This window comes from Triturus cristatus, chromosome 10, assembly GCF_964204655.1.
Source record: "Triturus cristatus chromosome 10, aTriCri1.1, whole genome shotgun sequence".
Lineage (NCBI taxonomy): Eukaryota > Metazoa > Chordata > Amphibia > Caudata > Salamandridae > Triturus > Triturus cristatus.
The window spans coordinates 647,630,892-647,658,352 of NC_140593.1; the positions used below are offsets into that span (position 1 = coordinate 647,630,892).

The 27,461-nt window shown below is 44.5% G+C and overlaps 1 protein-coding gene across 2 annotated transcripts in view; it reads right to left on the bottom strand.

Moving 5' to 3' along the window:
• LOC146789845 (syntaxin-binding protein 4-like) overlaps positions 1-27,461 on the bottom strand; it is a 1,170,683-nt gene that overhangs the window by 798,193 nt on the left and 345,029 nt on the right. For both annotated transcript variants that reach the window (XM_085632209.1, XM_085632208.1), the window contains exon 7: positions 13,111-13,240. In XM_085632209.1, the coding sequence (XP_085488335.1) occupies positions 13,111-13,240 (130 nt within the window). The remainder of the gene's footprint in view (positions 1-13,110; positions 13,241-27,461) is intronic.

The window sequence follows — 27,461 nt, forward strand, 5'->3', positions numbered from 1 at the left end:
ACTGTTGCCTCTGCTGTGTAGCAGCAGTGGTGGGACGCTCCTTTGCCATAGTGAAGGAGCCGCCCCTGGAATGGTCACACTTGTAGGAGTGTGACGGTTATTAGTTATGCAGTTACTGCATCTAGAAATTCCAGATCATTTCCTAATATGAGTCCAAACTAAATTATAGAATCGGAGGGTTTTAATCTTAGTACCTTTAAAATGTGCTGCAACAAAGAGCCCATTAAAAAAACAATACGCTTCCCCTGTCCGTTATAAATCCTACCTAATTGACTTCAAAGGCCTCTCTAACCCGACAACCCCCCCCCCCCCCCACCCATGACCGTAAAAAATTGAAAGCGAGAGCAGGCAGCCATAAGGAGGGCAGGGAGACTCTACTCTGCTGGCGCAGTAATTGTAGATTTTGAATAGCACGTTGTGGCTTCCTATATCCCTAAATACATTTTTGCCATCAAACTCCAACTTTTTAAAAAAAGCCTATGGTAAGGTACTAGGATATAGATGTAAAACATATAAGTATCGTGGAAGAATGACCTTTTTTTTTATAATATTCCAATGCCCAATTAAGCTGATCTGTAACCTATCTAATTTCTGGAAAATGTTAAGCGACTTAAAATGTAATGAATTGCAATCTACAATGTGCCCCACACTCAACGTGATGTGTACCCCAAAATAAATGGCAGATCCACCCAGAGATTTAAGGAACGGGGTTCGATTAAGACCTTGATTAAAGGGGTCTAAGTATAGGGCAAAGAGCAAGGGTTAAAGAGGGCCGCCCAGCCTGGTGCCTTTATTAATCTTCATTTTCTCAGTCAGATCCCTTCACAAACAATCTGTGCAGTTAATGACCTATATGAGGCCCTCACTGGACTTATAAAAGAAGCACGAGAACCCATGTACAGCATGAGCGAACTCAAGAACCGCCAGGAGATCCTTCGAGGGTCGCGCAGGATCTGCCCGATGGGTCTATTCTGTACACAAGCCACATCCACAGCACTGATAACTGTGTTAAGCTACGAGGTGCTATCCTGAGCAGGAAGTAAACCTATGCTCGATGGGATCGGCAGGCGAAGGAATCATAACTGATAGTCAGTTGGAGAGTATAAAAGAATAGATCTCCAAATCGGGGTTAATAAGAGAAGTCAGCCGGTAAGACCCATATTTAGTCGGATCTTTCTCTTTCTTTAAACATATAACAATGAGAATTCCCCACAATGCAGGCTCCTTTTCTAGATCAATAAATAAATCAAACAATTTAGCCATACTGGAAACAATTTCAGTGGTAGCTGATCTGGTCCTGAAGATTTCCCAGGGACCAGCTGAGACACTGCCTTCTCTGTGTCTGTTCAGTGATTAAAGTCTCAAGAACATCTCAGTGTTCTTGAAGTAACAGGCAGAACGTCACTGATGTGTGTTCTATGCACCAGCAACAAATAAACATGTGGAACCCTAGTTTATCAAACAAGCTGGAATTCTTAAATGACCATGTTTATTTTTACCCCCAAAAATAGTCACAAATCACGATGTTAAAACCTTGCTTTCAATCTTGATATACCCCAGAGATCCTGAGGGTTTATCCCCTGAGAATGACCCAAATGAGAGGAAAAGCAAGCATTGGCAAAGCAAGTAGGTCTTCCTTGGCAAGCCTGCACTTTTTTAAACTTCTTTATTTTCTTGGAAAGCATATTCAATAGGCATCAAAAGTAATAAAAAGTGAAAATGCTGCAGTCTGAAGTTTGTGCATACATTTACAAAGGAAATAAGCAAAAAAGACCTGTGCAAAAATCAATAAAACAGCAGCCAGACCACCAGCAAAGCTACTACTCTTAGGACCCTCCCAAACCTCTCATCTTCACCTGAGAGTCGGATAAGCCAGACCGAGGTTCCTCTTCACAACAAGGGTAAGACATTTAAGGTATTTGTATGATTTAAGCATGATAAAGAATGCAATTTAGAAATGTATTTACATTTATGCTGAATCACTGTAATGATGGATTGGGATGATATTTCAAAGGCTGTCTACTGTGTTTACAATCTACAAACATTGTTGACCTTTGAATCCTTCTTGCATTTCCACATTGCTTACAGCAGTGGCAGCAATGGTAATACCACAGCCGCTTGGTGACTAAACTTCTGTTACAGAACTTTAACTTCAGCCACTTGTCTGCAGGTCGGAACTGGTATTATTAAACAAAAAATTCTAAAGCGGTCCTTTCAATGACAACCCATTACAAAATGCTTCCATCGGAAGGCCATTAGTGAAGATCAAAGCACTTTTGTTTATAAAATGGCCGCACGTACTGCTTTTGCAAATGGTCATCATATACTTATCACAACGCAACACAGATTGGTGTTTTACTCCTCCAAATAATCAATGGGTTCCATATAGGGTTCTTGCTTTCTCATATGAAACATTTTAAGGATGATTCCATGCAAGAACATAGCCACCAAATGACAAAATACCGACTTGGCAACCATAGACTAAATCCAGAGGGGACAGTTGCAACCTAATCAGCAGGGACAAGGCATCACAGATGAAAAACTGACCAGTTAAAAAAATAATGTAACAAATAAAAATGTGCAAATGCTGCTGCACTGTACATTGTGTCCTTTCATCTGGAGAGCATGAGACGTAATGTTAATACTTCCTCAAAGCTCGTGTTATATCCAAAAGAGAATCCATCTGGGAGCCTTTTTAGGATTACAGGTCAGAATAATGTTCTTGAATCGAAGGACGACAGTAGGGGCACTTCTGACTTGAAGTGCTGTTCATAAACAAGTTTGGAATTAGGGGTCAATTTCAGAAAGAGTTGCTGAAATTAGGATAAGAAAATGTGCAATTGTGTCATTGGGACGTTTCACTTTATAGATGAGATGATTTCTTTCTAACAATACGCATTATTTACATTTTAAACTACAAGGATGTAAAGTGATTTTTTATTAAAGTCTGTCATTATCGTCTGCCTAGTGCCTAACCTCGGGTTCAAAGCCAGGTCTTTAAGGTCAGCAATTTAGTAGACAACGAAAATCTGATTCACAAAGCGCTCTCTCGAAAACGCTTGATTAAATCCACACAAGTCGGGTGCGAGACACAACTAAATGCGCACAAAGCTTCTAAAAGGGCCCGGAGAGCCTCACGAGAATACAAGTCAATGCTGGGTTGAGCGAGGGGGGCACGGAGATCGCCTGGCAGAGCCCTGCGGGACTGCAGAGAATGTATCCGGATCGTTGGGACGACTTTCGGAGCGCTTTTTCTTCCGACATGTTGGCACCTCAGCGCACATGAGCTTAAGTCTGGAATTTGGCAGTCCAAGCCCAAAAAAATGCTAAGTAACTGGAAAACGAACAGACAACAAGCATTTGCAATCCAGATCCATGGCATTGCAAACGCGGGGGAGGGGGAGATTAGAGAAGGCACCGACAGCGGGAGTGCAGGGGAGAGAGGGGCGAGAGAGCACGGACAGTGGGAGGGGGAAAGCGAGAAGAGATTTACGGTTAAAAAGACACGAGCAGTGCAGACAGGGCAGTAACAGAGGGCCTGGGGGATTCAGCGGGGCATGCATGCACTGCCTATGTGAGAGTGAGACCTAAAAAACAACGAAGTAGTCCCTACATTAAAAGATACCGCCCTGCAGCGTAAGTTTACTGTAGTTGGTCGATGCTGCGTCCTGCAGAAACGGAAGAAAACGGAAGTGACAGATGGGACCACTAGCCAACAATGAGCAAAATAAGAAAAGCAATGCCAAATTCCACCAATGGCAAGCGACAAAACAAAGAGAAACTCAATGGGTGGAGTTTCACTAGTAATACTGATTACTTGATGCCTCGGAGAGGCAGCGCATGCGCTGCCTGTGCGAGACCTAAAAATGTCATGACAGCAAAAATGAAGGATAAGATTGCCCAGCCAGCCTTGGCACTGAACTAGGCTACTTTTTAGGCATATGTGCACAGACAAAACGCCATTGCTTAAATTTAGGACAGCCACTGGCTCTGTATTTCATTTTGAATGATTAGTAAAACATGAGGCTTTCGAAACAGGTAAAGCTGTCTCTCTAGGCCATACAAACCTAAAAATGACATCATATATAATGGAGGTCTCATTAAAGACGGGCTGGCCCATTGTGAATTTCCCCAACTGGTAAAAAGTTTGTACATTAAATTAGATAGAGACCCGTAGCTCTGGTGTAGATTGGAGCAGGAGCACAAGCCCCAAAGACGCCGGGAGCAGATGCTGCCACTGATGCCTTGAGCCTGCAACCAGAAGTGCGTATTTCTTTGTCTTGGGCTCCTGCTTCGCGAGACGCCCGTAGTTCTAGTGCAGATTGGGGCAGGACCACAAGCCCAAAAAATGCACGCGGCAGACGCCGCCACTGACGCCTTGCTGCCTGCATCCAGAGGCTGTTTTTCTTTGTCTGGGGCTCCCGCTTTGAGGGATACCCGTACCTTTGGTGCAGATTGGGGCACGACCACAAGCCCCAGAAACGCCTGCGGCAGACGCCACCCCGACGCCTTGCAGCCCGCGCCCAGAGGTGGGTATTTGTTTTTCTGAGGCTCCCGCTTTGCGGGAGGTGCATGGGCGCATGCCCAGGGTGTAGACTGGGCCAAGAACAGGCCAGTCAAAGCCTGGAAGAGGCTGGGTTGGGCAATTCCTTGTGGCTTTTCCACTCTTTTCAATACGGACCGAGCTTAGGAAGATAGAATAATGGGTATGCGGAAACATGACCTGGGAAAGGGAAAGGGAAACCCCTTTAAGCCCCGGTCAATGGCCACATTGGACAATTATTTTGCAAGAGTGGTGGGGGAAATATCAAGGGAAATTGATATAGCCGAAGGACGTCTGAGTTTGCGGGAGGGTGGGGGCAGCCCGAACCGCCCAAACAACTCACAAACAATCAAAGTAATTAACTGCGTAGTTACTGCAGCACTAACAATTTTCTCCTCCACATCTGACGGACAGGAAGCTGATCGGACAGCTAATGGGGCGGCTGAACTCCCAGATGATGGTGTGTGTGCACCAGTAGTTAAAAGGAAATGTAAAAATAAATGCCCAATAATGGTGAAATCAAGCACACGGGGCTCCAAGAAAAAGTAGCTGCCTAAGGCCATCAGCAATAAGTTGGATAAGGACATGGACAATATTAACTGGGAACTGAATAATGATAATTTTAAACAAATAATAGATACATGAATTGCTCCTCTATATGGAGAGATGCACAAGATTGAATTAATGGTGGAAGCTTTAACCTCTAAAATTGATCAAACATTTGGTGCTCTAAGCAACAATGTATCTGAGATGGGCCGTGAGGCCACTCAGGTAAGGGCCAAAATAGATGAGGTTAACCCCTGTTCAAATGCAAAAACAAGTACCCATGCTCAGAGGAGTGGGATTGCAAACGCTTTAGTGTCTGCCCCAAAGCAAGCCAGACTGTCAAATAGAAATTCAAGTCTGACAGAAGGGGGTCAGCCGACGCAGTAATGAACAGCAGGAATGATAAGGAAGGCTTGGGTTCCTATCCACAAGAGAAGGATAATCTGCCTGTATTAAATCTCCCCCCTGAATATGGCCCATATGTTTTAGCAATGACAGGGGTCCCCGAGATATCTTCATCCTCTAGTAAATCTAGTAAATCTACTATGCAGTTACAAAACAAGGTCTGTAATTGGCTCTGTTAAATGCCTGTTTTTAGTGATGAGTTCTGATACCTTCAGGAGTCCTGCACACGTCTTGCATAATTATGTAAAGATTATTTTGCCTCCTCCCAATACTGTATCCCTCTTACCCAAAATTGTGAAGTGCTCTTATACCCGTACGGGTCACGTTCACGCTATACAAAACTTTATCAATAAATTAAAATAAAGAGTAAAAGGATATTCTTTTTTTTAGAAGGGTACGGTGAGTGGGACTGGGAAGAAAACAACGTAAAGGGGACTGCCTTGTGGTCAATTGCAGAGACCCATCATTGACAAGGAGGTTCATTTTTAACCAACGCTCCAAACGGTTGACAAATGAGGGAATCACCCTCGAATCCCTAAGCTTTTTTTATGGCCACTTGAGGCAAACAAACAATTATGCCCAGACCCACCCGAGGACACCAAATGAGCATATCTAGACCAATCAGAGAAACATTGAATTTCTACTACCAATCGATACCTTCCACTGACAGGTCTGAACAGTAACAATAGACTATGTGGAAATCCTGTACTTTGACCTGAATGTAATAAGGGGGATATGCTCCCAACATTTGCCCAAGAAAATAAGAACAGTATCCCGAAAACACTTGAAAATAGTTCCCAAATTCTTAACTTTCTTTGTTGGAACGTCGCAGGTGCAACTACTAAAGTGATGGACCCGGAATGGCTATGCCTGGTTAACTAATATGACGTGATTTACTCCAAGAAACCTCGGCATGCAAACCCTTTTTTGTGGATGGATATGAATCCTTCCACGTCCCTGCAATAGAGGGGGATGTCGTAGAGCACAAGTTGGCCTATCTATCCTGATCCATATATCTAATTTATTTAAAATTATAGTTATTCCCGTCAAGCACGCTGGGATTCAGGTTATATGGATAGTGTCAGAATTTGAATTTTTTCTTGGTAAATTTCTACAACGAAGTCATAAACTTGGGCTGCCAAACCTCTAAGCTATTCAAGGCATTGCATGCTCTTGAAACTAGAGCCCGTCAAAGGCTACAGTGTTTTAATCTTGTATTATGGGGGGTTATAACGCTAAAATAGGCCAACTTAACTTCAATGACAATGCTTTTACGAAGAAAGTGCAGCATATCTTTACAGCAGGTGCAGATGATAGAGGCCAGCGGTTGATAAGAGCCTTAGGTCGCACTGACACCATGGACTTAGGTTCGCTTGTAGGACAGACTTTTTGTGGCAAACCAACCTTTATAGGGAGGGGTAAGGGAACAACCATTGACTATACTTTTTTCAAGGCCAATGTCAGAACGGGTTAGGTCAGGCGATATCATATCCACCAGTTATAGTGATCACAACCCTATAGTGTTCGGACTTCCAATACCGATGAGTGTAGCAAGTGTCACTAACCCTGGTTTAACTGGGATGGAAACTGTAGATAAGGGGTGTAGAGTTAGGTGGTGTACTACTCAGACCTCCAAGTTACTTAAGTCCCTTGTCGTGGCTAATATAGACCTACTTATGAACCCACAGCTTGGGATTGATCCTTCTCCTGAAAAGGTCTTGGAAGCTTTTGGAACCCTCACTAAATTTATTAAGGAGATCATGAAAAGCCTCTCCGCCCCAGTGAAGCAAATCAGATCTTGGTGGTTTGATCAAGAGTAAACACAAGGCCAATAAGTAAATCAGACGTTATACTGGCAAGCTCAAGATACAAGGAGGCTTTACAACATAGGAAGAAAACACTAAGGGAAGAATCATGGGACAGATTAATGACCGCCTGCGCCAAGAGAGATTATAGGGGATTCTGGCAAATAATTAGGAGTAAAGATTTTCCCTCACACGTTGACAATGATATAAGTAATACTATCTCAGCAGGACAATGGCCACAACATTTCTCAAGTATTTACCCCGGGGACATAAGGTGACCCAATGAAGGTGCTGGGAATATACTTGAGCTTCCCATACCTCTAACATTCGACTTAGAGGGAGTAAGAGAGGCAATTAGGACTAGTCCAGCCAATAAGGCTCCTGGCCTGGAAGGAATCGCAATGGATTTATACAAACAAAATATTACATTTTGGGTCCCTCTGACGACAAATATCCTTAATGGAGCTGCAGCTAGAGGAATACTAAAGGAAGTGTGCCACAATTGTCCCAATTCTTTTTAAAAAACTGGACCGCCATAACCCTTGTTACTACCATCAATTTCTTTGCCTAATTCGATTTTGAAGGTGACCGGACAAGTTATTTTAGGGAGGTTGGAGGAAAACGCTCGTAGTCGTAATATCCTGAGTCCAGTACAGTATGGCTTCAGGGAGGGGAAGGGAACTATGGAGCAATGCCTAAATCTAGAGTTAATGATAGGTAAATATGTGGTGGCAAAGAAAAGTACCATCCATTTAGCGTTCATGGACCTAAGCAGCGCTTTTGACCGAGTTAACACATTAAAGCTATGGTCCATTTCATCTGACATGCGATTGCCACAAACCCGGCTGGGTTTTCTGCGAGCTATGCACTCAGAGATAACAGCAACTGTTAGATTTGGCCATAAGGGGGAGTGCACATATTCCTTTAACCTCCCTAGCGGTGTTAGGTAAGGTTGTGTACTGGCCAACCTCCTGTTTCTATTATACATTAACGGCTTGAATATATTTTCGATAGCAAACGGTAAGGATATGCTCAGGATACAATTTGCTTTTGTTCCGTCTCTGGGGTATGCAGATGATGCGGTTTTATTATTCCGCACATCTAATGGTCTGAGGGGTTTGGTGGGTACGTTTGTAAATTTTATGGACGATCTTGATCTAGATACCAATATTCCCAAAACCCATATTATGATTTGCGGGAAGATCACCTCAAAAGTTAGGCCCATATGTATTAAGGGTAAAGTAATATCGCCGATAAGTTCTTTTCCATACCTGGGAGTCACTTTTGACCAACATAGAAGCTGGAGCCTATGTATGGCTGTCAGAGGCCAACGTTTTAATCAAGGTTGTTGTGCTCTTTTTACGTTTTCTGCCTCAATAGGAAACAAACCTATAGTTCCCCTTTTACAGATCTATAGGATGAAATGTCTGCCAGTCCTTATGTATGGTGCAGCCATCTGGGGCTATCATAATTGTATAAAAACACAGAGAGAGGAGGATAGATTTTGTTGAAAACTACTTGGAGTTGGTCCCCTAAGTCCTAGTACCTTCATGCATGATGAGTTGGGATTTGGATTTGTGGAAGATGCTGTAAAAATAGCTCCATTACTCCTCTGGATCTCTGTCTGGAGTGAGGATCACACTGCTTTTAACAGAGAAGTAATTAATGACTGTCTTCTCTGTGATCTGGGGGATAGGATACGATGGCTGGCATATATAAAAAACCTGACTGCTGAAATGGGTCATCCTGAACTGTATAACGCTGCTCAATCTATTGTTAAAGCGGATGGGGAGAGGATAAAGGAGATATATATATGAGACAAATTATGGAAATAAAGGAATCTAGGGCCATGGATAGAACTATAGCAAGAGCCTGTAAGATAATACAAACCACTCCAGGCTCAGAGCACTATCTTACTTTGGTTAAAAATCTATGGTAGAGATCCCTTCTCACAAGGTTTCGATTGTGCTCAATACGATGCAGTCTCTGCTCCCTCCTGGTCAATATGATAGTAATTCTATTTAACGTGTCCTTGCTGATGGAACCTTGTAGCAAACCTTGGTCCACTTGGTTTTATTTTGTCCGACATATTACTTCCAGCGAAAAATATATCTGTTTCCTATTTTAAAATCTAGAGGCTTTTACCAATATAGACCAGCTTTTTTGTACTTACATTTACTATCAGATTCAACTGCTTTTATAGCTGCTGGCTGTGTCTTTCATGAAGTGTGCCTTAAAAATGAATGCTGCTATACATGCCTAATTGTTTTTTCGCCCAAAATCAAAGTAGTCTGCTTCTTGTACATTCTGGTTTTAATGAAAATGCCAGGTGTAATCTTTTGCACCTCTTTTCAATTTTTTTGAATTAGGGATATGGCTGTTTTAGGATGAAAATTATATTGGTAAAAACGTCTTGTTTGTACTTTTATGATTATTAATTAATAATCGAATAAACAAATATTGATATTGAGAGATACACATTTCCCACCAACCTCTAGGTAGGAAAATGATCACAGACTGTGAATCTAAAATTATTAATTCAGCAAAACTGACTAGTCTCCCTACTCCCCTGTCTGTCTTTGGGGGCTTGCGTTCAGTAATACCTCTAAATAAGGGCAATTTACATACCATTTGACTTTTTCAATGGGAGACCCAGTTTTCTTCATTATGATTTTTAAAAAAAATTAAATTGTGTGCATGACTCATTTCATTGAGCAAAATGTGTAATAAGATAAGACGGTTCTCTGAAAGCTCTGGGGCCCAATTCACAAAGGTTTGAGTTTTACACATACTTTTACTCCTTCGCCTGGGTATAAATATTTCATAAACGGAATTCATGCTGAGATGTACTCCTAGTAGTAGGTGTAACTGTCCCCAGACCCTTATATGAGGAGGTGGGGACTACGTGCAACTCAAAAAACAACTGTAAAATGACTATAAGTAACTTTAGGTGAATAGTTTTGGCACAAATGGGCCAAACGTAGTTCTAAATGCTGTAGGCGGAGAGCTCCACCCATGTTTTGTAGGACTGTAAATTGAAATAACAGGGAACAGGTATCATTTGGGGAAAATAATACACCCCTTAACAAACATCACAAGTGGGGGTGCAAAAATCCTAAACCCTGGGCTGCGAGATGTTGTGGAGCCAACCATCAGGTACAGTTGTATTGTGTGTGTGTATGTGCACGTGTGTGTCTGTGCATTTATGTGTGTTTTTTCGGATATGCAATAAGTTATGATGTATCTTCGGGTGTGTGTAGAGTAGGGTTAGTTGTCAAATTAATCCTTTGTTATAAAACATTGATTAAGACGTTACCTATTTGCAATTTTATAAGTATGCGCATTTGTTAATCTCCATTTTTGTAATGTGATTTGTGTTAGTGTCTGAAAGTCTAAATTTACATGACCATTTTTAAATTACATTCCTTTCTTTTATGTTTTAGTCCTTTTTGAAACATTTTAGAACGTGGTCTAAAGTCATGGGTCTATATTTTCCTTTAATTTCTTTTCCCCAAGGTTACATCTAAAATGTTTAACTATATGTACACAGTTGTAAACACTCCCAGTGCAAAAGTACACACTTAGAATACTGGGCCAGCTTGCGTGTAGATCTACATCAATACCTTTGAGAACTGTTTTTGTGAGTATGTGAAGTAATACTACAGGAGTAGGAGTACCAGAGGAGTAGTACTACTAATACTTGTCAAGGCTTTTGTGAATCACAACCCTGGGCTTTCTGCTGGTACGTATTAAACTGACAAACTCTTATTAGTAACATTCACAGTAAATGATAGTTGGGGTGCAATGTGAGCCTGGGTCACACTAATCTAATTCATTCCTGTTGTAGAAGTATTTTTATTAATTAGAAAAAGAATGCCTAAATTAAATGAGCTTGAGTGAACATGACTAGGCCAAAGTAGTCCTGCATTGACATCTGTTCATGTTTGGCGAAATAATTGTGCATTTTACTTTATGTGAACAAGCTTTTTCCAAGTGCATATGTTCTGTGCGCTTTTCAACAAAGAACATTTGCAAAATAGAAGCTTCATTAATGGGGCTGTGCATGATATAATTGTATTAATGTTCTTTCTTCACGAGGAAGCCATGCTCAGGATGTTCTTGTCTGTGTAGAATTCAGGGTTCTTTCTCAAGACTTTTTTTGTGGATCATTCATTAACTACACTGTCTATTATATTTGTGTATTATATAAACATCATGATATTGCCTTAATTTTCTATGTGTACCCCATTCAATAATATGCAGTGAAGTAGGTGTTTCCAAATGTATCCCATTTACAAGAATGATTATTGGTTAATGTCACAATAGACTGCTAGACGAACCCTGTCTTACCATTAGAAGTATTTAAATTTGTGTGGCTTTTTGATCTAAAACCGTATAAAAGATCACGTTTTTGGGAGATGTGCCAGACATGTTTGCACTGGCTTAGAATGCGGACTCTATGCCAGTTTGTCTATTGATTTATGCTTGGACTTACTTGGGCTATTAAATTGAGGGGACTCTGCACTAGTTTGTTCATTCATTTTATACTAAGACTTTTTACTATGCAAGTCTGTTTATTTCGCTTAAACCTGGTTCTGGTTATTGACTTACTTCAGAGACTGGGGTTATGCTAGCCCTTTCAAAGATGATTACTTTGACTAATTTGATTAAGCTAATTCATAATTGACTTACTAACTACTAGTTGTCTCTGTACAATTTTAATGTTAAAATAAACCCATAAGGTTTAACCTGCAATTTATTTGAATTATTATTTGAATTTGCACTGAGAGTTATGAAAAATCACTCCCCATCCTATGCATTGACCCTCCAAATTACTTGAATTAAAGAGTAGTGACAATATGGATAGGACTACAATTCCGCAGGGTGAAGTACATTGCCAGACAGTCATGCAACCTTCCTCAAATGATTTTTCCTCCAACAACAATTGGGATATTCAGCTTTCAAATGCTTCCTCCCCAGTTTTGTCATATTTAACATAACTGGTCCTGCTCTATCAAATTACCCATGACAGTGGTGAAGGGTGACCATAAGATTACAGCCACAGCTACATCTGACATTGTCAACAAACTAGTCTGTGTTGAGGGGAGAGTCACAAAAAACAGTTACCCATCTCAACCTTATTGATTTTTTCGACATACCCCATTAATTCCTTGAGCTGTCAGTAAGGAGTTCTTCATGTCTACACACTCAGACATATCATTACCTCATTCAATTGCTGAGTAGGCTCTTTCCACACTGACTATTTAGAGACACAGTGCCGACTTACTGACTAAGGAGACATACTTTGAGATATATATTTTACTAACTATGAATGAATATTCTTTGGTTTGGAAAAAAATATGACATGGGACAAAATAGGTAATAATACAGGATAGAACAATGCTCTCTGCAGGTCTCCAAAATGTAACTTTATAGAAAACGGTCACAAAATGATTATAGGAATAAAATTTGGTAGGATGTTGCGATCGACCATTATATAAAGGCAGAAACAGCGGCCAATATATAATGTATTGGATTGAAAGATATGTCCCTGTATGAGGTAATGAGCATTAACAGTGAAATATGGTGACAGCAAATAGAAGTAAATAAAGAATAAAAAAGCTGCTAATGGGCAGGAAATTAACTTATAAGGTACACTTCTATAAAGAAGATGGACAATAATAAACCGGAGCATTATTTGACAAAAGGGACAAGAGGCGAAGAAGGCTAAACTATTTAGTAGCCCCAGCTACTATCCTAGGCAACATAGATTCTGAGGCTCAATCTCCCATGCTTCTAAATGTTACTTACTTTGTGCAGCTGGATTGTGGAGAAAATCCAGAACTCCCTGGGAATGGGCCAAAGGAGCTGGCTGGGCTCAAGAGTTGAGGACTCTGAGAACGAGAAGACGACTCGGAAGAGGTGCTTTCCAGGTATCTACCTAAAGGAGAGATCGACAGGGGAAATCAGATACTCTCAAAGTACTCAGAAGCTCACTATAACAATGAAGGGGATACATGCACATACACACACACACACACACACGCGCACACACGCACACACACAAACTTATGCATTCACGTGCAAGCAAACAAGCATAAAAAGAGATTTACTCTTGGGAGTTATTTTGAGGTAATGAGGCCAAAACCCATCTTAGGCGGCTGTGATTCTTGAGCATCTGTACGAGATGCCTCACTTAAGAGAACAAAGAAATAGAGCAACACTGCATAGTTTGATATCATTGGAAGATTTTTATTGTATTTACAGAAGCCAAAATGTGGGTACTTCACGCTGAGAATGTGTAAAACCAAACCCTGATAAATCCTTTGTTCCTGTGAAAACAAATCCTAGATTTATAAAAACTTTGGATGACAAATGTCTTCCCAAATCAAGAGCAGTTAAAATCACCACAGTCTCAAATTCCTCTGCAGAAAATGGATATTTACATTTAAAGAGGGCAGTTTACTCCCAACCGTATTTGTACAGTCGAACAAAAAGCAAATGAAACATGGCTGTCAAATTCAAAGTATCAAACAGGGCAGCATGGGTTGGGTTTCAGAGATATGCTCTCTGCAGATACCTAAGGTATCCCAAAATAAACTGTGGCTAGGTAATCGTTTAACAAAATAAATGCAAGCAATTCTGGCAAGTTTACCTCACAGTGCCTCAAAAAGTAAATATCAAAAGAATGACACTACAATGTGTGCCAACAATGTCCCAACCACGCCCATCACATCCTACATTTGTGATTTGTTCTCAATCAGGCAGCAAACACCAGTCTGTTCTATGTACAAAACCTGAAGCTTCGGTAGCTTCTGCTACAACAAAAATGTTCCCTGCAACGCATGGTGTTGCTTCTTGGATTTATATTATTAATGTTGAAAGGACACCTCAAAATCTAAAATACATGGGTTCTGGTGACCTTGGCTTAACTAAAAGTCCCCTCCCCCTTTCTCCAAGACTAAACATTGAACAAACTCTCTAACCACCCAAATCAAACATCAAACCCACGCTGTCAACCAACGGAGCTCCAGTTTGATCGCTGCCTTTCCGAGATCTGAAAAAAGGGTGCCATTGCTCTCGACTTTGTGGTTAACCACAGGTGTGGTATGTTTTGCTATAAGACAAGAACTAATTTGTGGCTTTTGATTGAGGCATCATTTAGCAGCAGTCAGTCCTACATCCAAGCACATCATCCGTGGACTACAGTTAGGACTCTATCATATACAAAAAAGATAGTTACGGAGGAATTAATATATTATTTTATTTTATCATAGAGAACATTCAATTACCCTATCTTCAGTCTTCAGTCCTACAAAAATATATTAACCAAATTGATTTAAGACACACATACACAATGGGACCGATCTTTGAACAAAAACCTAATGAAAATATATAGCACAAGGACATACAAAAATACATATAAAATATATACAACAAACAATTATATACTCACTCATTATTAATTTAATAGATACTCCTCCAAACAATTTGACAATTGTTTGGAGGAGTCTCTATTAAATTAATAACGAGTGATTAATAACTTTTTGTGACACAATAGAGCCAAAGGAAAAGAGGTGCCTTTGTCTATGTGCAAATCTTGACTACCTCTGAGTGGATCACCCACAATAAATGTGTGAACACTAGTCATATAAATATTTTCGGGTATTTGCAACGTAAAGTTGAGTCTATTCTTGCTGTTGATATTTCTGAACCACGATGTTAATGATTCGATATTTGAGCAACTCGATCTTTTTTCCTCGATATTCTGTCTCTGCACCATCCAAGACACCCTAAGGAATCTCCCTTAAAGTGAAGGAGTCACTACCCTGCATCTGCAGGCATCCCAACTTAGCGGACCGGTCTGCTGATCCTGGGCTCCCATGGACTCCGAAAGGCTCAGCAACACAAGTGGTGGTTTGCCACAACCCTCGAGGCCTGCCCTGTCCTCTCACCAAGTTTGAGGTCAGTATCCCTTGTCGGAGCAGCAGGAACAGAACCCCGGTACGCCGTGCCGACTTGCCGTTGCAAAGGCTTTTTGGCTTCCTTCCATCATGATCTTCGGGCTCCAAGTAGCCCCAACCTCAAGCATCTCCAGTGACTAAAATCTTTGACCACACCACATTGCTTGCACCGTGGACCTGCTTCTTTGGTAAGCTGCTCAAGGTCCTCTTGTGACTTCAGTGCCTCCGGCCTGTGGGTCCTGTCGAGGGTCACATTTGAATTCTTTGGGTTCCCATGATTTCTCGTGGCCTACCCTGACTCCCCTGCTTGTGGTAAGTCTCCTGGACCTTGCTGGTCCCAACACTGCACCTTCTTCAACTTTTACACTGGTTGCAGTTGCCAAGGCTTGTTGGTGCGCCTACCACACATCGACCCATTAGCTCTCAACATCCGACGTGCAACAGCTCTTGTACGGCCCCTGGTCTTCCACAGCGTCGCCTGGTCCACACAGCTGCAGTTCCAAGGTCACCGTCAGCTCTCCTGCAACACCCAACATCAGTGGGCATTTTTCTTCCCTGCCTCCTGGTCACTCCTGAGTGACATAGACTCTGTTCTCTCTGCTTGCAGGTTCTTCACATCTTGATTCCACCTTTGGGTTCCACTGGACACTTTCACCTTCTCCAGCAGCAGCAGCTTGCTGAAGTCCTCGATTGGATTTGACAGTAGTTTCCGACGCCACTTCACACCTATGCCCCGGCTTCCCTGGTGCATGTATCCTGGTTCCTTAGGTATCCACGGGTGCGGTGGCTCTCCAACCTCTTGTCTCCCACTGGGTTTCTTCAGGGTCCACTGGGAAGGGTCCTCTTTCTTTGAAATTGCAACCACGACTTACACGTTGATTTGTAGGGAGACCGCAGTCATGTTCCTACACTGCACACGAGGCTCCTACTCACCTTGGGTGGTTCCTTGGGTCCCCGACATTTCTACATCCTCTAAGTATTGTCATGACTCGAGTCGTGGTTCGCATACCACTATTTTAGTGTATGGTTTGGTCTCCCCCTGGGGACCACTGTGTATTCTGCGCTACTTACCTCTTTCTATTGCATAGTATTGTGTGCATTGTGTATATATCCAGTTAGGATATATATGTATGTGTTAGTGAGTGTCTTATAATAAATACATATTTTTATAAATACACTGTGTGGTTCTTTTTCACTTCATCTATACCTATAAGATTATATTCTGGTAAAACAAACTCCTTCTGGACTAAGCCTGAAGGCTGCTCTCCACAGCCACCACTTAGATAGCTTGCTAAGGTTGTCCAAGACCACTAAAATCACCAAAAGGGTTGTTTGGATCAGTGCAAGGTGTCCACTTAGATAAGTGTACATCATATACTGAGCCAGCCTCTCACACAACCCTGGAGGCAGGCATTGATTAAGCAGAAAGGCGAAGAAATAGCAGGAAAAATGGGACCCCATCCTTTCTACCTGTAACAAGAAACTAAGCATTGGTAAATGCATTGTAAAAAAAGCAGAATGGAGTCCTGGACGTCGGAGCTAGGGAAAGTTTATTATGCAGCCAGGGAAAGTTAAGTGAAAAATAAAAATGCAAGAAAAATGTAGGCAGGCATTCTGCCATAAAAATAATTCTTCTGATGCATCGGCGAAAGTAGTTCCAGCCATCAAAGCAAATGAGAAGCTGATGAGATTGAGTAATCAGGCCTCGGGAACTGATAGGTGAAGCACACCAAAAAAAAACCATTGGTATAGGAAATACAGCACTCAGCCAATTGAAAACAAAGGAAAACTAACGTGACAAGCCCATGGACAAATAAGAAGTGAAGGTGGGATATAAGCAAGCACTGTGCAGGCAAAACCTAAAAAAGAATCAAATCAGAGCCTAAGCGGAATTGGAAGTGGGAGGGGAACAGCTGCGGCCCGTGGAGGGAGTTCCGTTGGGCAGCAAGGTGGGGAAGGGGCAGGGTGGGGGATACTAAACACCGGAATATGGATAATTGGAGGTAAGTAAACAATTAAATAAATAGAACAAATGTTGTCGCGCGCCATGCATCGCAAAATGCAATGCAGCGCGCGCTACGAAATTTGTTTTATTTATTTAATTGTTTACTTACCTCCAATTATCCATATTCCGGTGTTTAGTACCCCCCACCCTGCTCCTCCCCCGCCCCGCCTGGCTGCCCAACGGAACTCCCTCCACGGGCCGCAGCTGGAGGGGAAGCAACAAAAGAGTTTATGTGGGACAATACAGAGTGGACAAGGGGCAGCGATGTAAGGAGAAAACAGCACACAGGAATTCAGAAAGGAAATAGATGCACTTCAATGGAGTGCTAGAGAAAAATTAAAAAGTAATTTCTGATATGGAGCGTGAAAAGATACAAATCATCCCGTTACAAGGATGGTAAAGAAGCTATGATCCAGGGGAACAGAAATGAAACCTACTGAAAAAGAAGAAAGCAAATGAGACAGACAAGAAAGCCAACCAGTGGTAGACAGCAGGCTGACGCAAAGCCCACTCTAAATAATGGCACTGTACACCATAGGCCATTGACAATAGACAATGGACAGCTCAGTGGTAGAGCCCTAAACATGTATATTGGTCAATTGAAATGGATGTGAATTTCTATATTAATACCTTTTTTTCAAGTAGGTGGCAGTGAAACACGATATATGTGCAATTTTGGAAACCTTACATGAGAAATTATGCTTTCATGTTTTGCTGTTTCATCTATTTTTTTAATTGTTAATTGTTTTGTGTTAGGGCCAGTGTGTAGCGGGAAAGTGTTCCACTTTTAGTCTTAATCAGTTTGAAAATCAAAAATTTCATTGGTGAATTTGAAATAGAATTGTTGACTAATCATTCAACTAATTAACAAATAATATTTTGTAAGAAAATTTAAGCTGTAGGGGAACACTTACACTGTTTGGACTTTCTCCACACTCAAGAGACACAGCAGTGAACCAAGATAAGCATGCCCCTCCCCAAACCTTCGAGCACACTAGGTTGTTTGTAAAACATACAATACATTCAATGAGTACTGTCACTTCTAAGGAGGCAGAAATGGCTGCCACTTTAAAGGGACTTTTAATTGGACGGCAAGGACACTGGTAATACTTTAATGAGGCAATACCTGAATTTCTAATAAGGCTCTCAATAATGTTGGATGATGCTTGTGGTAGTCATCCCCAGCAGTAAGGGACATTCAAGCTTCCCTCCTCAACTCACTATGGCTCAGCCACCTTCCTCAAACCTACCTCCGTTTGCAACGGAGCTGCACAATCTTAGCAGACTTTGATATTAGAGCCATTGTGAGGAAAACTAAATTCATCGTGCGAGGATACCCAAGGAGATTAGTCCATGAAGCTTATATATAGCCAGTTTCTATTAAAGTTAGTCAAGACCTCTCCATGCGCCCTCAGATTAGTTCCGATTAGTTCCGTAGTTTCTTCGTGTTTCTTGGCCCTCAGAACCATTCGTAAAATCTCACGATATTTTTCAGTTGAAGCTCTCAAACTCCTCATTTTAGCACTCATTTCGTCCCGCCTGGATTACGGCAATGCCCTTTACGTCGGCATTCCCGCTTATGAATGTCGCCGCCTACAGCTCATCCAGAACCAAGCGGCCCGCCTTATCTATAGGCTTCCTAAATCCAGTCACATTACTCTGGTATTACGGACTCTGCACTTGCTTCCCATCAGGGAATGCTCACTCTTTAAGATAGGCTGCCTGACTTTCATGTCCCTTACTGGTACCGCCCCTGTTTTTATTAGATCCAAAATAACTGCATATGTCCCCTGCAGAGGCCTTCGTTCTTCCACTCTGTTTCTTCTTGAGGTGCCCCGTTTCCATAAGAAGAAATCTGGTGGCACCAGATTTTCTATCCTTGCCCCTCTCTTTTGGAATTCCCTTCCTCTTGCGATCCGATCCACCCCTTCTTACTTAGACTTTCGAGCTAAACTTAAAACCCATTTGTTCTCCCTAGCCTACCCTTCCTAAACTCCTTCCTCCCCTCCTTTCTCAGGTTTAGTCTCCTGCCTACAGCGCCAAGAAACCGTTTGGTGATAGAGCGCTATATAAATTCTTTTCAATTTCAACTTCTATGATAGAGACTACCTCTTGCATAAGTAACAGTGCAATACCAAACCTAAACACGCTCAGATTTGCCAGATTATCTGTACAAACTGGCACGTTTTAACCAATGACAACAAAAAGAATCAGGCCTTACCTCGCCCCATGTATGCACACAGGCGCAATAAGAATTTGAAGGACCCTGTGGACCATTCACGCCTTAAGTTGAATGCCCCCTATATACAGAAAACTATGGATAGCAATGTACCAATTGTGGGCAACTACAAGTGCGCACAATGTAAAACATGTTATGCAGCTATAGTGACAGATACTTTCAAGTATAATCAGCACGTTATCACATTGAAAACATTCCCCAACTGCCAAACCCAAAACATAATTTCCTTCTGTGCCTGTGTGAGCTAGATTATGTAAGCGAAACAGCTCGTACACTTACCACATGTCTTCTGGAACATGGCTATGCGATTTGCACCCGTAAACCTTCACCCCCCCACCCCATGTCAAACACTACCTGGAAATGAACCATAAGCCTGAAGATATCAACTGGCTGAATCTGGAGAAAATGTACAACAAACCTGGCAATAATCCAGATGATGTCCGCAAGCGGAGAGAAGTGTACTGGATTTTTTTTTCTAGACACTTATCCACATGGTCGCAATAATGAAATCCCTTGAGAACTTGCCATCCGCTACAATAGCAGATAAGATTACTCCAGGACGATATTATCTGTACGTTGCTTCGCGAAATAACTACACTCCACACTGGCTTGAAGCGTAAAATGCCATTTATTAGGACAAGGTTATCATAACTCCCAACGTTTAATAAACATACCAATTCAACTCTATAACTTTAATCAACAATAAACAACCCATACCCCTCATCCATTCCCCATCCGTCTCACCACTTTCACTCCTCCCCATTCCTTCACAGCCCTCTTAAGCATCCTCTCTTGCCTTTCTTCTGCTGCACCTTGCATCCTGTGCTTCGCCCTCCTTCACCTGTGTACCTTCACCCCTGCCCCCGAGGGGTGGCTCCGCCCGTCCGTATCTCACCACCCCTCCAAAGATCCGCAACCCTGGAGTCGTATAACCCGTCCTAAACTGGCACGCATAATTCTCACCCCCTCGCCCTATTAGCTGTAGGGTGGGTGGGTGGATCAACTTAAACCTGCTAAACCCCTCCCTAACCAGGTGGTGCGAGGTGCTAGGAAAGAGGCCGGAACCTCCCACCCTAGCACCTTTATAGGCACCACCGGCCCGCCCCTAACCCCACCCCCTTGACATCCCCCCACCTTGTCCTTCCGTGTCAGCGGGAAGATCCCCGGGGAAAGACCCTGCTTCCCCTGGGGGCCGACATCGCGCAATAACTACACTCCACGCTGGCTTGAAGCGTAAAAGACCACTTATTAGGATAAGGTTATCATAACTCACAACGTTTATTAAACATAACAATTCAACTCTATAACTTTAATCAACAATAAACAACCCATACCCATCATCCATTCTCCATCCATCTCACCACTTCCACTACTCCCCATTCCTGCTGTAAACTTCTCCATACATCCCTTTTCACCTTCACAGCCCTCTTAAGCATCCTCTCTTGCCTTTCTTCTGCTGCACCTTGCATCCTGCGCTCCACCCTCCTTCACCTATGTACCTCCCCCCCAGAGGGGTGGCTCCGCCCATCCGTGACTCACCACCCCTCCAAAGATCCGCCACCCAGGTAACCCCCGTAGGGCGGTTACCTGCCCCACACTGCCTTGTGCACCTTTCGAAACTCACTCGTCCCTGCGACACCAGATGGTCTCTTTCCAAAGCTTGCTGATCGTATCCCGCACCTCCATCATATAATATGCATTATCCATTCTCGAAAGGTGCACCCCATCATCCCTGAATAGGACCCGCTCTTCCAGTCTCAAACCCCCATGAGCAATCAACTTGATGTTCCGTGGTAGGCAGAAAACTCTCGTTGCTCTATTTAGTTTCCTTCGGGCCTTATCAATAGCTGCATGATTGACAGCTCCTATCCAAATTCTCCTTGGCACTAGTGCTGTCCACACTAGACATAACCCCCGCCAGGCTTTTCTGCAAAACCTCCAAGTCCCTTTGCATGTCCTGCAGCAATGCCAGGCCTGACATCCGCACCAAGTCTTTCTCCCCCAGGTGAATAACTAGCATGTCTGGGCAGCCCCTCTGAGTTACCATCTGAGTTAGCCAAGGCAGCAGCGCACCCCATCGCATTCCCCCTTTACCCCACCCGCTAACTTCATGATGACTGCTTCTCAGGCCCAAATTTTGTCCATACAGCTGCTGGCCCGAATACTTGGCTGCCCAGTGAACAAACGAGTGTCCCACGATCCAGGTGACCGTCTTGGTCCCCCAGTCGTCTCACGCATCCTACGACATTAAAAAATCAGAATTAACCACTGGAAACCAAGAGCTGCGTCAAAAACCCCCTTTTCCTCTATCCGTGGTAGATACCCTCACTCCTCCCCTTTACTTCCTCACATATATCTCACAACAGCATGATTACCAACGTCCAATCCGGCAGATCTGACCCCATGATCACCCTAGTCGCACCGCCGAGGTAGCTGCGCCTATTCTGAAGGAATGTGTCCCATAGTCAGCCAGCTCCCTCCCCACCCTCCGGAGTGTCCTGCGCAACACCCCGAACAACTGACAAGACGTGACTCTCTCCCCAGAGGCATGGCAAAATATTTCCGCACCATCCCGCTGACCCATTGATTCGTACCCCTGCCATTCACGCACCGGGCACACGTCACTGGCTTCACTTCCTTTCAACCATACCCATATACCCCTCCCCGCCTGATCCGTTTTCGTTTGCCTCAGCCAGATTCCCAGATTCCCGTGAGCCAAGTTCACCTCCCCATGTAACAAACCAGTCCGCCTTGGGGAACCCAACAGTTCTGATACTCGGAAGGCTCCGAAAAAAATCCAGATCATGCACAGCCTAAATAAACGCGCCTCAACTGCATCATAACAGCAAACCGGTAAAACCCCCAACAGTTCCCTCAACAATTCAAAAGTAATGGCTCCCCTCACAGCCCTCCTGGCCCTCGCTCCCTCCCCCAACCCTTCAAAGCCCTGCTCAGCAGTTCATCTTTTGCAGGATCAAGACCCAGATACAATTTACTGTAGAAGGATATCCCTGCTAACTTCCCAGCTATGGTCATCTGTGAAAGCACCCTGTCAATACAACTCAACACAACATTCAGGACTCCCTGCTCCGCCTCTTGACGAGTGATGTTCCGTGATGCCATTCCAGGACACAAAGATTCTCCAAACTCAGACCAAACCAGCCTGTAACTCCACCGCGCTGAGTCTGCCAACGATTTCTCAACCAGACCTATCAGCCTCATTCCCCCCAGGCCCAGATGTCGCCCGGCAACTGCGTCTTGCACTGCTCTGCTCCCGGTGCCAAAGTCTGAAACCGCTGCCACTGGAAATGAGACAAAGCATCTGCCACATCATTGCTTGCCCTAGGCACGTGCTTGGCATGAAAAACAACATTCAAGCATAAACAATTCAACATGAACCTACGTAACAGTCTCAAAACTCTCAAATCCCTTGCTTTCTGTCCATTTACCAGTTCCACCACCATGGTGTTATCCACGTGGAAAAGTACCATCCAGTTCTGCAGCTCCCTGCCCCACACACCACCAACAATGGAAAGAACTCCAGAAAGGCAGTGCTCCGACCTTGGGTCAACCAATGCGCCGGCCACTTCTCAGCACACCAACGCCCATCCCAAAATAGGCTGAAACCCGAAGCACCAGCGGCATCAGAAAATATATGCACCTGCCAGACTGTGCTTTCTTCCACAAAATCCAACGAGACACCATTAAAATCCTCCAAGAACATTTGCCACACTTCCAGATCCGCCCTGACCCCCATAGAGATCCGGAAACTGTAATGTGGCAACACCACACCCGACACGGCCAAGCCAAACGGCCTGCAAAATGTCCTCCCAGCTCTCACCACCCTGCATGCAAAATTCAGGAAGCCCAGCAACTTCTGCACTGCCCTCAATTCGATCTTCTTTTCCCCCATCACTTTTTCCAGGAAAACCTGCATGTCAGCTACTTTGTCTTGGGGCAAACATGCCACCCATTGCACGGAGTCTAGCTCAATGCCAAGGAATGTCAGCTTACAGCTGGGCCCAGCTTTCTTTTCAGGTGCTAGTGGTACTCCGAAAGTCTTTGCCAAATCCTCAAACTGCTGCAGAGCTCTTTCACAGTCTCCCAAGCCCCCTTTGCCCATGAACAAGAAATCGTCCAGGTAGTGTGACACCTCCCTGTGACCGCTTTTCTTGATGAACACCCATTGTAAAAATGTACTGAACATCTCAAACAGCGCACAGGATATGGCACACCCCATGGGCAAGACCTTGTCCTCGTAAATGGCCCCGTCAAACTGCATCCCCAGCAGCGGGAAATCCATCGGATGAATAGGCAACAGGCGGAAAGCAGACTTGACATCACACTTGGCCATTTCTGCTCGCCCCCCACATGCATACAGCACCCTAGAGTCGTCCTCCGCGATGAAATCGTTGACTGATTCCCCCTGCGGCCAGGAGAGGTGATGGATCATTCAAAACTCCCCTGGGTCTTTTTTGGGCACCACCCTCAATGGTGAAACGATCAAGTCCTCACATGGCCAGTCCGAAAAGGGACCCGCCATCCTTTCTTCCTCCACTTTCTTTCCTAATTTTACTGCTACTACTTCAGGTAGTTCTTTTGCTGATTTCAAATTATCTGCCCATCGCCTGACTCTAGGACCTTGATACCCCACTCGAAAACCTTCCTGGAATCCCCATTGTAAGTGCAGAGCCGCCTCCCTGTTGGGGTAGACCGAGAGCCATGGGCCCATGGCGTCCAGCTTAATTGGAGTAGGAGCCATTTGGTCCAGCTTGCCCCCTCCCTTTTGTTGCCTGCCACTGCTCGCTCGGTGTGACAAAGGTGAAACATTGAACAAGTGGGTGTTTGCCCCCGCACTTGGAGCATTCGTGCTTAAATTTACAAGGGTGCCTTGTACAGATCCCCCTGTTAAAATTCCAGCAGGCACCTGTTGTTGCCCCTGGTGGTTTAGACGGCCCACCGGTACTCCCTGCTCTGACGTTACTCCCACCCGCTCCGTATTCCGCGGGACACACCTGAAAGGACCGATAGGTCACTGGCAGGCCACTCGCAGTATGGGGAGATGCAGTGGATGACATCCACTGCATCCACAACTCTTGATCCACCTCCCACCAGAGCTTATCAGGATTGAGGCTAACTCATGCCCGAAACTCCTCATCATAGCTAAGCCATGTGGGGCCCCCGAAATGTATCTGAGCTTTTCTGATTATGTCCATGTATTTCAGCAGAGCGATTGCTCAGTCCAGGTATTTTTCGCAGTATATACTGGCGAAAATCAGAAACGCTGAGGTCCAGTTTTCCATAGTGATTGGCACCTTCGGCCGTCTTGTCAATTCCCATTCCTCCTCTTTTGAACCCTCTTTAAACTGTATCTCCCGGTGTAACAGTTTGAAGACATCTACATATTTGTGCTTCCATATCCTGGTACGGGTCTTATCTGATAAATGGGAACCCAATGGCATCGCTAACCCCATATATGGCAGTTTTTTCTCATGTTTGTCCCCCGTCTTGTCCTCTTTGTCGTCCGCCCCCTCCATTTGGTCCACCTGGACACCAGCCCCCACCAAGCGTGATTGTCCCCCATTTGCTACGCGGTCCTTCTGTATCGAAGCTGCCTCCACCATTAGGCCCACTTCCCCTTTGTGCCCATAGTACCATCCCCCCAGGTCGAACACCACTCCCCCGTACCTGAGGGTCCTCCTTGTGTCCCCTTGTCGCTGACCCGGCAGCTGGTCTTCTTCTGGTTCACCACCTTCCCCTTGCTCGTAGTCTTCTCCTGCAAAACATCTATTTTCTTGTTTGCCCCCCCGGGACCCCGGGGAGATCTCTATCTCCCTACTCATCATCACACAGCTCCCCTTCCTCCCACTCATCACTCTCCTCCTGATAGTCCAAAACCAACTCTGCTTCATTCACCAATTGCTTGCTCAATCTCTCCTGTGACCTTCTCTTTTGCTCACGCACCATGCCATCATTCTTCTTGGCACCCTTCCCCCCCACTGCCTGTTTTGCGAGCTCCCTCAGTGGCAGGCTGGCCACTGCCGACCCCCATGCTGCTTCCAACCGGCGTACAAGAGCTGTGTTGCGTCCCGCCGGCATTACCCTCCCTTTCCCGGTTGCACCTTAGAGCCCACACTCTGCGGCCCTGCCTTTTTGGCATTCTTTACTGCAGGGCCGAGCGTGCTAGTATCCTCCCTCCCTACCTGGGCTGTTGCAGACCTGACTGAAAGGTCCAACAGCATGCTCTCTTCAGACTCCCCTCTGTCACCATTCCAGCGCCTGATCAGTGCATACTCACTCCGCCCCCCTCCCTCCCCTCTCACCTTCCATCTCGACTGCTGGCAGACGCGCGGGCAGGCTCTGTCTCCTGCCCCCGCGCTTTGGCTTTTTTTGGCCCTGCCCCCTGGGTCCAGAGGGTTGTTTGGTGGTCAGTGGCTCGTCGACACACGCCTCGAGCCGCCGCTGCCACGTCCGCTGAAGCCATACGTGTGGACCGGACCATGCCGACTCACGTTTCCTCCAGTACGCCGGGACGGAGGAGGTCCGCTTGTCCAAGGATACTGCGTCATGATCAGGGCCTGCCATGGACACAGCCCTGCCCAGGTACCGCTGTGACACCTGCGTTGAACTACAGAATAGGCTAGCCTAACCCCCAGGAACTGCCGCTATCACCGCCCGGCCTAAGCCTACCCGGCCTACACTAATCAACTTAAACCTGCTAAACCCTTCCCAAACCTGGTGGTGCGAGGTGCTAGGAAAGAGGCCGGAACCTCCCACCCTAGCACCTTTATAGGCACCACCGACCCGCCCCTAACCCCACCCCTTGGCCTCCCCCCACCTTGTCCCTCCATGGCAGCACAAAGATTCCCGGGGGAAGACTGGTCTGTGACCCTGCTTCCCCCGGGGGCCGACATTGTGTCACCCTCTTTCACCAGTAGGTCTCTGATTCATTGCTTTATTGTGTAGGTATAGTTACCTATTTTCACAACCCCTGTGGATTACTGCCCATGCTCAATGTTTTTATACTGATTCATCTCTGCTAGGCCATTCTCTATGTTCCTTCTGCAGATGAGCTGTTCTGCTCCCGACCCTCGCCACATTGCTGTATTCTACCAAATGAGCCATATGTTTGCTGTTGAGCATCCCTATAAGGATGTTGGGTAATGTCATTTGGTGTCCACTTGCACATGCGGCCCCTCGTCCGGTTTCTTACATTTTCGTCTATCCCCATACACATTACATCATGGCCACCACCGTTGCCATTAGTTCTGTCAGGCTGTGCTCTTTACGTCATCGCGGCGTGCGTGTCACCTTTCTTATATCGGCTTCATCATGGCTTCCTCTTTTGTGCCAGCCGGCGACCTGCTGCGTGCAAGATGTCTGCTATAATCCCACATTCACAATAACCAGAAAGCATAAGCCATCACTGCATAATGCTTCTGGTCGTGTCATTCCAAAAGTTGCTCTCAGTTATTCAGAGCGCATCTAAATTTCCTTTCTTTTATAGAAGTGTAATGTCACTGTTTTTGTGAAGCCTGTTCATATCTGAGTTGATCCATGGTATGATTTTATTACTATTACTTCAAAGCTGGTGAGTTCGGAAGTGCCATTTCAACGCATAAAACTATTCAGGATGTTTTCTTTTATGTCTGCCGTTAACATATCAGTTTTACTTGATAGGTAATCATCCGGGTTTTTCGTCACATATCATCATTTCATATTTCAGCCTTTACGTTAATCCAACAAAAAACAGAGTTCAAATGAAGTTCTTGGAGTAGCCTAACTACCGAACAGACGGTGACCTCTTTTGATTTACACCCGTTCCTCATGAATGTTTGTCATATCCTGTTTTTACAATGTCAGCTTCACCTTTGACAGGCTGCTTGCTGATGTCCCGCCCTGTTCCAACTCTGATTCTGGATACACTGTCACATTTTTCTGGAGAGGCATGCTT